The sequence below is a fragment of the Saimiri boliviensis genome, chromosome 21, assembly GCF_048565385.1.
Source record: "Saimiri boliviensis isolate mSaiBol1 chromosome 21, mSaiBol1.pri, whole genome shotgun sequence".
NCBI classification, from domain to species: Eukaryota; Metazoa; Chordata; class Mammalia; order Primates; family Cebidae; genus Saimiri; species Saimiri boliviensis.
Window position 1 is genome coordinate 10,629,100 of NC_133469.1, and position 12,302 is coordinate 10,641,401.

General features: G+C 43.6%; 1 protein-coding gene across 1 annotated transcript in view; it reads left to right on the forward strand.

Moving 5' to 3' along the window:
- The first annotated feature begins 518 nt into the window (after positions 1 to 518).
- SLC25A17 (solute carrier family 25 member 17) overlaps positions 519 to 12,302 on the forward strand; it is a 50,240-nt gene continuing 38,456 nt past the window's right edge. The window contains exon 1 of the mRNA XM_039463206.2: positions 519 to 698. Within this exon, the coding sequence (XP_039319140.1) occupies positions 645 to 698 (54 nt within the window). The 5' untranslated portion in view covers positions 519 to 644. The remainder of the gene's footprint in view (positions 699 to 12,302) is intronic.

The following is a 12,302-nucleotide window of genomic DNA, read 5'->3' on the forward strand; positions in this document are numbered from 1 at the left end:
ATGCTTAACATCTCTTCCCACCACACTTAAAGGCTTTTCGGGAGGGAGAACCCTCCAAGTCCACAACTGAGTCCACAATTGAGTTTTTACACACCCACACACACACACACCCACACCCACACACACTTTCTGAGACGGTGGGACTGGTCAGGGTCCTGGAACGTCGCGCGCGCGCGCACACACACACACACACACACAAACTTTCTGAGATGGTGGGACTGGTCCGGGTCCTGGAACGTCGCGCGCGCGCGCGCGCACACACACACACACACACAAACTTTCTGAGATGGTGGGACTGGTCCGGGTCCTGGAACGTCGCGCGCGCGCGCGCGCACACACACACACACACACACAAACTTTCTGAGATGGTGAGACTGGTCAGGGTCCTGGAACGTCGGTGGGACCCGGGAGCCGAGCACCTCGCTGTTCCTCCCTGCGCCCACAGGGGCCAATCAGCGCTCAGAGGCGTTCTTAGTTCCACCCTCTTTCCTGCCCCGCGACCCGGAAGCGGTTCTTGGGGAGGCGGGCAGGTCTGAGAGGGTGGGGCGTTCGACGCTCACACCCCGGGCTCCAGCGCTCTCGTAACTCAGCTGGTTGCGGCATCTGTGGGAAAAGTGTGGGTGGGTCTTGGGGAAGCCGCACCAATGGCCTCCGTGCTGTCCTACGAAAGCCTGGTCCACGCCGTGGCCGGAGCCGTGGTGAGACGGGGTCTTCACGCCCGGGCCGCAGCTGGGTGTGAGGCTTCTCTGGGACCAGTCCCGGGATATGCCTGGGGGATGGGTCTGAGAGGGAGGTCCTGTGGGTCGGGTCTTCTATTATGACTGTGGGGCAGGGAGGAATGGGCCGTAGGCGGAAAGTTGTTGGAAGAATACGGGGTGAGGGCCGAGACTTCGCCACCTCCTGGTTTCCTAGAGACTGGGGTGGAGAGCCGTGGTCACACGTGCCCACTCCGGGTCCGCGTCTTTGCTTTTGAGAGGTTTAAGGTCAGTCTACCTTCCCCGCACACTCAGGCACTTTGCCTCACTGGCCTGGAAGAGAACGTAGGTGTGAAGGCGGGTTGCTTAATCACAGGCTCCCCTACAGCCTGTCCGGCTTTAAAGAGATTCTCCAGCCTCAGCCTCTAGAGTATCTGGGACTACAGCGGCCCTCATGCCCAGTTAATTTTTTGTGTCTTTAGTAGAGACGTGTTTCACCGTATTAGCCAGGATGGTCTCGATCTCATGACCTGGTGATGGCCAGCCTCAGCCTCGCAAAGGGCTGGGATTGTAGGCGTGAGCCACCGGGCCCGGCCTTTTTTCTTTCTTTCTAAATGAAGATCTGGGTTCCCGTCTACTACAAGTGTGGTTTGGTATGAGGTGTATGCTTGATTCTTGGGCTTCTGGTGTCTAGGTGCCACTTCCTCCCTGCCCTCTTTTCCTTGAAACTTTCCACTTTCGGCTTGGGTGATTCCTCTTTTGGTTCTTTTATCTGTCTGCCTTTTCTCATATCCTTCACCAGTTATTAGCACACACCTTTAGCTGTTAAAATCACTGTGACTTCAGAGGAACATCACTGGATTCTCTGTTTATCCTCCAGAAACTTCACTGAGAGCTCATGTTCTGTATCTGGATTGAACCCTAACTCCATCATTTGTTAGCTAGATGCCCTGTAAACCTCACTTTCCTAATCTGCAAAATTGGGGAAGTGATACCTACCTCACAGAGTTTAGAGAATTAAGTGGCACAGTATTTCATCAAAATGCCTAATTCAGGAAACCTGGTTCATTCAGTTCAGCCAGAAGAGCCTTTCAGCCAGTGAGATGGACGCTTGGATGACTTGATTTAAGATGGGCATGGAGGCCTGTGTGTCTGAAGTGGAGGGAACGAAGAGGCAAATAGGTTTCAGGGGATCAAACCGTGTGAGACTTTCACTCTGGCTAGCTGTTGAATTTGTTGATTTACTTTTTTTTTTTTTTTTTTTTGAGAGGGAGTCTTGCTCCCTTGCCAGGCTGGAGTGCAGTGGCAGGTTGTCGGCTCACTCTAACCTCTGCCTCCCTCATTCAAGTGATTGTCCTGTCTCAGCCTTCCAAGTAGCTGGAATTACAGGCACGCACCACGTCCAGCTAATTTTTGTCTCCCAAAACGCTGGAATTACAGGTGTGAGCCGTTATGTCCCACCCTACAGGCATGTTTTAACAATTAAATTAGTAGCTTTGAGTGTTTTATGGCACATCCTGGGATAGTTGCAGATAATCTGGAATATCTCAAAACCAGATTTATATTGCTTCAGGAAAATGCTGTATTTTCAATTGATAATTATTTTATGTACATCAGTGGCCTTATATATAAAGTATTCTCAAAATTCAAGTATAATTAGATTTGCTTTGAAAGGTAGATTTTATCTGTGGAAATGTACATGTGTAAATAAAAGAGATTTTCTTGGTCTAGAATTTGAAAAATGCTGCTGTTGAAATTGCCCAGAGTGTTTTAGACACTGAAATAGACTTTGGAATCGTAATACTATTGATTAAACACTAATTTTCTTGTGTAGGGGGGCTTCTCTCTTGTTTATTTAGATGTTTTATTTGCGTAATTTATATTTAAGAATTACATATCGTTGAATAAATGCTGACTCTTAAAAAATTCAAATAAAGTAATTATGAAAGGCCGGGCATGGTGGCTCTTGCCTGTAATTCCAGCACTTTGGAAGGCTGAGGCAGGTGGACCACCTCAGGTCAGGAGTTCAAGACCAACCTGACCAACATGGGGAGACCCCCACCTCTACTAAAAATACAAAAATTAGCCAGGTGTGGTGGCTCATGCCTGGCCCAGCTACTCAGCAGGCTGAGGTACGAGAATTGCTTGAACCTGAGGAGGCAGAGGCTGCAGTGAGCTGAGATTGAACCACTGCACTCCAGCCTGGGTGACACAGTGAGATTCCATCTCAAAAAAAAAAAAAAAAAAAAAAAAAGAGCCAGGTGCGGTGGCTCAAGCCTGTAATCCCAGCACTTTGGGAGGCCAAGGTGGGTGGATCACGAGGTCAAGAGATCGAGAACATCCTGGTCAACATGGTGAAACCCCGTCTCTACTAAAAAAATACAAAAAAATTAGCTGGGCATGGTGGCACGTGCCTGTAATCCCAGCTACTCAGGAGGCTGAGGCAGGAGAATTGCCTGAACCCAGGAGGCAGAGGTTGCGGTGAGCCGAGAATGCGCCATTGCACTCCAGCCTGGGTAACAAGAACGAAACTCCATCTCAAAAAAAAAAAGAAAGAAATTATGAAAGATTTTATTTTTATCTTCCCACCTCCACCTGTCATTGCTCTGTGACCCAGGGCCCAGGCCACCTATCGTTACAAATGTATGAGAAGACTAGTTTAGAGCACTTTTCACCAGTTGATGAGAAAAGAAAATTAGGCCCAGTTCTTTGACTCTGTAGCTCATGCACTTACCATCACACTGGACTTATTGCCGTGTAGACACAGTACCCGCCCTTTAGAAAAACCTAGTTAGACATGATGGCACAGGCCTGTAGTCCCAATTATTTAAGAGGTTGAGGCGGGAGGACAGGAAATTGAGGCTGCAGTGAGCTATGATTGTGCCACTGCATATGATTGTTCCCAGGTCAGCTGGGGCAACAGAGCAAGACCCTGTCTAAAAAAACTGTGCCAATCTGATCTGTAATTTGGCAGCTTTTTCAGCTTCTGCCTCTTCTCTTTTACTCTAAAAACTAAGCTTATTAAAGACTATTCTGCATGTACTGCCTCTCCTCATCCTACTTTGACCACTGGAACTGCTCTTCCAAAGGTCAACTCTGACTTCCTAACAGCTTAATCTACTGTTGTGAATGTTGTAAGGTCAGGGATAACCAGGTACACACATGTTTGTGTCTTTTCACAATGTCAGACTTTTGTGTTATTTCTTTTTTTTTGAGACAGAGTCTTAACTCTGTTGCCAGGCGCCAAGCTGGAGTGCAGTGGCACAATCTTGGCTCACTGCAACCTCTGTCTCCCAGGTTCAAGCAATTCTCCTGCCTCAGCCTCTCGAGTAGCTGGGACTACAGGCGCACGCCACCACGCCCAGCTAAGTTTTGTATTTTTAGTAGAGACGGGGTTTCACCGTATTGGCCAGGATGGTCTCGATCTCTTGACTTCGTGATCTGCCTGCCTTGGCCTCCCAAAGTTCTGGGATTACAGGCTTGAGCAACCGCCCCCAGCCTGTGTTATTTCAATTACAAAAGTCACAAGTTACATGGAGTTCTCAAGGAGGCAATTTTTTTTTGTACTTCTCATTCACTAGGTAGTCAATATTGTAAACCAACAATATTGGGAATATTGTTGCAGAATGTCTAATCTATAATATATATTAAGTAGTATACTCGATAATATCATATATTAAGTAGTATACTTAATATATAAATATTATAGATTAGACATTCTGCAACAAAGTAACATTGAACATCAAGAGAAAAGAGCTAGGAAAAAGGGTTAATGAACCAGTCCAGGGAGGGTGGTATAGACAAGTAGACAAAAGGAGTATCCTCGTCTGGTCTTGTTATGGCAGTATGCTGGTCTTGTAAGAAAGAATCTTTGATGTGGGCAGAGCCTTTGGAGAGAGATATCAGATGTTTATTACAAGTGACAGCAAGACAGTGTCTGTTAAGAGACCATTTTGAGCTTTTTAAGTCCTGTTCTTTTTATGGTCACAGAGTCTTCTGGTGAGGACTGATAGTGGAAGAGCATGCTTCATTCTGTCTTTATCTGGAAAAGCATCTGGTCCCTGTTGTCAACGCGCTTTTTGAAATGTCAGATGGAATCTTTTTCTAAGATGGAGTTATTTATGTCAAGAGTGCTCTATACGTCTACTGACTGTTTTTGCATTCTTATTTGATTCTACTTTTTTATAAGTATTCTATACTGTGGACTCTTCTACCTTTCTGAAGCTCTTTCTGAAAGAGCAGTTGGTCTTTCTTTTTTTACTAAATAGCAATTGCTCTTTTGGAAGGAACTTGAGAAACCATTACTAAACCATCACTTTAGGGCCCTAAAATTAACACTGACTCCTAGTACTAACAGATGCTATAGCTCTAAAGGACATATAGAAACCAAGAATTGTTGAGTGCTGACTGTGTGCCTGATATGATGCTAAGTGCTTTCCATAATTTTCTTTTCTTTTTGAGACTGAGTCTCCCTCTGTCACCCAGGCTGGCATGCATTGGCACAATCTCGGTTTACCACAACCTCTGTCTCCCGGGTTCAAGAGATTCTCCTGCCGCATCCTCCCGAGTACCTGGGATTGCAGGCATGTGCCACTATGCCTGGCTCATTTTTGTATTTTTAGGAGAGATGGGGTTTCACCATGTTGTCCAGGATGGTCTCAAACTCCTGACTTCAAGTGTTGGGATTACAGGTGTGAACCACCATGCCTGGCTTTAAGATAATCTTTCTGTTCTATAATGCAGTGTTCTAAATCAGGAAATGCTGTACACTGATTTCAGTGCTGCTGCAGTGACTCAGTGACTTCTAGACTCCTCTGGAAACTGTTTTTGGACTTGTATTGTCTCCCCGCCCCCTCCCCCCAACCCCACTATTTTCATCCTCCTGCTAGGATAAATCAACATTTTAGAAACAGTCACATCTGGTGATTTGATTGGTATACCAACCTAAACATCCTTGTTTCATGCTTAAAAGGCATGAAAATCTGCTTCTGTATTTATGTATGTTCCTGTCTGTTATTCCCATAAGATTACACATGCTGGGGGGAACCAAGTCTTGACCAGATTTGCCCAGCGTTTCATTCTTGCTCTGTAAAAGCCCAACCTCATGTGTTATTTTATTGGCCAAATTAAAAAGTGTATTTTAGATTTTTATTGCCCTGGCCAGGCACGGTGGCTCAAGCCTGTAATCCCAGCACTTTGGGAGGCCGAGGCGGGTGGATCACGAGGTCGGGAGATCGAGACCATCCTGGTCAACGTGGTGAAACCCCGTCTCTACTAAAAATACAAAAAATTAGCTGGGCATGGTGGCGCGTGCTTGTAGTCCCAGCTACTCAGGAGGCTGAGGCAGGAGAATTGCTTGAACCCAGGAGCCGGAGGTTGCGATGAGCCAAGATCGTGCCATTGCACTCCAGCCAAGGTAACAAGAGTGACACTCTGTCTCAAAAAAAAAAAAAAAAAAAAAAAAAAAAGTACAATTAGAATATTTAATGCATAGCTATGAATTTATAATTGTTGAAGCTGAGTGATAGGTTCAAATTCAAGCACAAATTTCTGAACATATTAGATACAACTGAAGATGCAATTAATGCACTAAAAGATAGGGACCACCAGTCATCTCATTATGTACAAAAAGACACCCTTAGCACTCTGAAGATTCCAAGGGTCTTAGATGCTCTTGTGTCAGGAACCAGGGACTAAGACACTCTTATAACAAAAGACATTCCTATCATTCAGGAAATTACAAGAATTTTACCAGGAGCTCTGTGCCAGGAGCTTGGGCTAAGGACCAAATACATACTTTGCATCAGAATATTACATCCTGTCATTAAAAGAACCCTAATAAATGATCATCTCTAAGACATTAATTATAGGATATAATGTATTATGTATAAATAATAAATTATACATTTTTCCTAGCAGTTTTTTTTTTTGTTGTTTTGTTTTGAGATGGAGTTTCACTCTTGTTACCCAGGCTGGAGTGCAATGGCGCGATCTCGGTTCACCGCAACCTCTGCCTCCTGGGTTCAGGCAATTCTCCTGCCTCAGCCTCCCGGGTAGCTAGGATTACAGGCATGCGCCACCATGCCCAGCTAATGTTTTGCATTTTTAGTAGAGACAGGGTTTCACCATGTTGACCAGGATGGTCTCGATCTCTTGACTTTGTGATCCACCCGCCTCAGCCTCCCAAAGTGCTCGGATTACAGTCTTGAGCCACTGTGCCCAGCCTCCTAGTGGTATTTACCTTTTATAGAGTTTTCCTGGAAAGGACAGCAACCAACTCAGAGGTAGTGTGATGATGTCAGGTTCTGTTTTTGTGACACTGGTATGGTAAGTTAGCTGAAAGTAGTATTAGAATTGATAGTAAATCATAATGAAGTTATAAATTTTTTTTTTTTTTTTTTTTTTTTTTTTGTAGTTAATGGCCTGTATTCAAACTATGGTCACAGGACCCATTCACACTCCTAAAAATTACTGCAGGCCAGGCATAGTGGCTCACACCTGTAATCCCAGCACTTTGGGAGGCTGAGGTGGGCGGATCACTTGAGGTGGAATTTCAAGACCAGCCTGACCAACACGGAGAAATCCCCGTCTCTACTGTAAATACAAACTTAGCCAGGCATGGCCTGTAATTTTGGGAGGCATGCACCGCCAAGCTACTTGGGAGGCTGAGGCAGGAGAATCACTTGAATCCGGGAGGCGGAGGTTGCGGTGAGCTGAGAACATGCCATTGCACTCCAGCCCGGGCAGCAAGAGCAAAATTTAGTCTCAAAAAAAAAAAAAAAAAAAAAAAAAAAAAAATATATATATATATATATATATATATATATATGGCAACCCCCAGAGTCTTGCTTATGTGGTTATAACTATCAATATTATTGTTAGAAATTAAAACTGAGAAATCATTGAGTTTTTTTTTTTCTTGAGACAGGGTTCTCACTTTCTCACCCAGGCTGGAGTGCAGTGGCTTAATCTCATCTCATTGCAGCCCTGACAGCCCGGGCTCAAGACATTCTTTCACCTCAGCTTCCCAAGGAGCTGGGATTACAGGCATGCACCACCACACCCTGCTAATTTTTTTATTTTTTATAGAGATTGGGTTTCTACATGTTTTGTTACGTTGTTCAGTCTGGTCTCCAACTCCTGGGCAGGTAATCCACCCACCTCAGCCTCCCAAAGTGGGATTACAGGTGTGATCCACTGCGCCTGGCCTTTTTGTTTGTTTGTTTGTTTGTTTGTTTGTTTGTTTAAAGAGATATGGTCTATGTTGTTGGCGGAGGTGCTCTTGAACTCTTGGCTTCAAGTGATCTTCTTGCCTCACCCTCCCAAGGCATGAGCCACCAAGCCTGGCCAAGATATTTGTTAATTCATTAAAAAATACATTAGCTGGTTGTGGTTGCTTATACCTGTAATCCCCATGTTCTCTTACCGCTACAAAAAAAATTGTAAAATACATCTCATTACATGTTAACATATGTAACCTATATTTTTTTAAACTGTATTTTCCAAAACATTGTAAGATGAATGGCACTGATGTATAGTTTTGCAAACTTCTGTTTGATTTGATAGAAGATGGCTGGGTCCTTTTATCTGCTTCTGAATTCAGTCTGTCGCAACTGAAATGTGTAATATTGCAACAGACGTCTGTTGCAATATCACACTTTTATGTAGCCTTTGGAAAATTTTGCTACAGATTGTGAGAGAATGAGAATGAGAAGGACAAATAGCATTTATTATTTCATAATGATACTTACAAAAAGATTTTTAATCCTACAGAGCCTCCTAGAGAAAGCATTTGGGGACTTAAAGGGATCTCTAGACTATAGCTTGAGAATCACTATACTATGTTATCTCTTGTATTCTGATGTCTTTTACAAAAAATATTTGCCTCTTACCCACTTAAAAACTAAATTGTTAAGCCGGGCGCGGTGGCTCAAGCCTGTAATCCCAGCACTTTGGGAGGCCGAGGCGGGTGGATCACGAGGTCGAGAGATCGAGACCATCCTGGTCAACATGGTGAAACCCCGTCTCTACTAAAAATACAAAAAATTAGCTGGGCATGGTGGCGTGTGCCTGTAATCCCAGCTACTCAGGAGGCTGAGGCAGGAGAATTGCCTGAGCCCGGGAGGCGGAGGTTGCGGTGAGCCGAGATTGCGCCATTGCACTCCAGCCTGGGCAACAAGAGCGAAACTCCGTCTCAAAAAAAAAAAAAAAAAAAAAAAACTAAATTGTTTAACACATGCTTCTTTATATAAAATTATACAGAGATGCATAACATGAAAAATAGAAACCACTGTTAATTCCTTCCCTTTTCCCATGTAATCACTCTTAAGAATTACTTGTTTGTTTTTCCAGATCTTGTGTGTATGTGTTGTGTACACTTTTATAAGTGGAAGAGAAAATTTCAATGTCATGTGTGTCTTGATGAAAAAAGGTTGAGAACTTATGTAGTAGAACAATGAGCAGTAGGAATAGGAGTCAGAAATCTTGGTTGTAACCTTGCCTCTGCCACTCTGGCTGTGGGTAGACCCCTTAACTACCCCATCCGTCTCATTTCTCAGCTGAAGGCACGCCACTGCTTCAAATGCCAATGTAGTGTAGGAAGTCACTTACTCTCCCAGCACTGAATGGTTAAATGCTACGGGGGTGGGAAGATAGAATGTTATAATTAAAAATGTTTTGGGTGAGATAGAAAGAAGGGTATCTCTTGGGAAATAGATTCTTTAAGATTGTAATTGCTGTCAGCGAGAGAACTCCCACTCAGATAGATGTTAGAATTCTGCGGGACTCAAAATAATGGATTTATTTTATGCCTCTCTGGCACAGCAGTATTATACAATGTGGTTATCTTCTCGGTATTTTTGCCTTCTAATTTTATATAAGTGAACAGACAGTCCATGGAAAAAAATTGAGTATTTATGTTAAGATAAATTTAATTCAAATTCTGAAAAGTTCTGTGCTTATACAGCTTGGCGTAAGACTCACATGTATAACAAATATTTTGCTTCAGGTAACAGCTGCTTATAAAAACAGTCATCTTTGTGTTTGCTTGGCTAGGAGACAAATATGGCAAGTCCCTGAGGTATAGAATGCTGTGTTCCCAATTTACCTTTAGCATTTGGAATACATTATCTTGTGGATATAGACTTTATCTGTAGAGGTACACATTTATACAGTCATTAACAATTTAGGGCTTATGCTATGCCAGGCTCTATGCTGGGTTTTCAGACTAGTTCATTTAAAAAATCGACACATAGGGCCAGGTGTGGTGGTTCACGCCTGGAATCCCAGCACTTTGGGAGGCCAATGTAGGTGGATCACCTGAGGTCAGGAGTTCAAGACCAGCCTGGACAACATGGAGAAACCCTGTCTCTACTACAAATACAAAATTAGCCCGGTGTGGTGGCGCATGCCTGTAATCCCAGCTACTGGGGAAGTTGAAGCAGGAGAATGGCTTGAACCTGGGAGGCAGAGGTTGCAGTGAGCCAAGATTGTGTCACTGTACTCCAGCCTGGGCAACAAGAGTGAGACTCCATCTCAAAAAAAAAAAAAGGTTTAATTATAGTAAGAACATGAACTCTATAGTCAGGCTGCCTGTGTTCAAATACTGAATCTGTCACAAACTATCTGACTTTAGGAAAATTGCTGTACCTTTTGGCATCTGCTTCCTCATCTGTAAAATAAAGAGAATGATAGAGGCTGCTTCATCCAGTTGTTGTGAGGATTAAATTTTTTTAACTGAGATATAATTCATACAACATAAAATTATTTCAAGTACAGTTTAGTGGTATTTAATACATTCACAATGTTGTACAACCACCACCTCTATTTCATTCCAAAACATTTTGAATAGATAAAATGTGGCGCCGGGCGCGGTGGCTCAAGCCTGTAATCCCAGCACTTTGGGAGGCCGAGGCGGGTGGATCACGAGGTCGAGAGATTGAGACCATCCTGGTCAACATGGTGAAACCCCGTCTCTACTAAAAGTGCAAAAAATTAGCTGGGCATGGTGGCACGTGCCTGTAATCCCAGCTACTCAGGAGGCTGAGGCAGGAGAATTGCCTGAACCCGGGAGGCGGAGGTTGCGGTGAGCCGAGATCGCGCCATTGCTCTCCAGCCTGGGTAACAAGGGCGAAACTCCGTCTCAAAAAAAAAAAAAAGAAAAAAAAGAAAAAAAAATACTCTACGAATCTAGGTGCGGTGCCTCACACCTGGTACTCTTGCACTTTGGGAAGTTGAGGCCAGAGGATCACTTGAGGCCAGGAGTTTGAGGTCAGCCTGGGCAAATATAGTGAGACTCTTGTCTCTATAAAAAATAAAATTAGCTGGATTTGGTGACACATATCTGTAGTCCTAAATACTTGGGATACTCAGGGAGGAAGATTGCTTGAGCCCAGGAGTTCCAGGTTGCAGTGAAGTATGATCTCTCCTCTGCAACCGAGCCCAGATGACATAGCAAGACCCTGTCTCTAAAATAATAATCAAAATATTGTTTGTAACCATTATTAGATCAGCAGTCTGAAACTTGATTTTATGCCTGCAAATCTATACCAGTGGATATGCATCTGGGTTGAGAACCATAAATCAGAATGGAAGTTTCATGCATATAGTTTCATCCCTAAGTATATGCTTATGGTTTTTTTTTTTTTTTTTTTTTGAGACGGAGTTTCGCTCTTGTTCCCCAGGCTGGAGTGCAATGGCGCGATCTTGGCTCACCGCAACCTCCGCCTCCTGGGTTCAAGCAATTCTGCCTCAGCCTCCTGAGTAGCTGGGATTACAGGCACGTGCCACCATGCCCAGCTAATTTTTTGTATTTTTAGTAGAGATGGGGTTTCACCATGTTGACCAGGATGGTCTCGATCTCTCGACCTCGTGATCCACCCGCCTCGGCCTCCCAAAGTGCTGGGATTACAGGCTTGAGCCACCGCGCCCGGCGCTTATGGTTTTTATGTAAGACCTTATGAGTGGAAGGACTGTTGTTTGCTTGTTTTCTCACTGATAATTTGGGTCATCATGTTGTCTTGGATGAGCTTAAAGAATTTTTAGCAAAGAGATTGTTCCTATTTAAAACACAAGCAAACCACTGTTTCAAAGAACAATATGATTCTTACATGTCCTTTTACTTTGTGGCAAATGTATTAAGCACAGAATAAAAGTATGTATCTGTTTAATGAGTGGGTATTTTGGTTTTGTGGGTTATCTGGGAGTGAGCATGGGAGCAGCAACTGACCTGTAGAAGGTGAAAAATCCATTTACCTGCTATCTAAACCCTTAAGTTTGTCATATGCAGGGAAATACTACATTTTCTTTTTCAGTATGAGAGAGAGAGAGAGAAAGAAGAGGAGTTTTCTTCTGAAAAATTAAATGCTTCTACTAAGGCATATAACTGTAGAAGCTTGAATAAGACTGATCCTAATAGATTAAAATATTGTATGTATTTATTCACTGAAAATCTGATTTGATCCATTGCTAATAATAAACTTTTATTCATTTAAAAATTGTGACTCCCAACTTGGGCAACAAAGTGAGATCCCCATCTTTACAGAAAAATTTTAAAATTAGCCAAACAAGGCCGGGCGCGGTGGCTCAAGCCTGTAATCCCAGCACTTT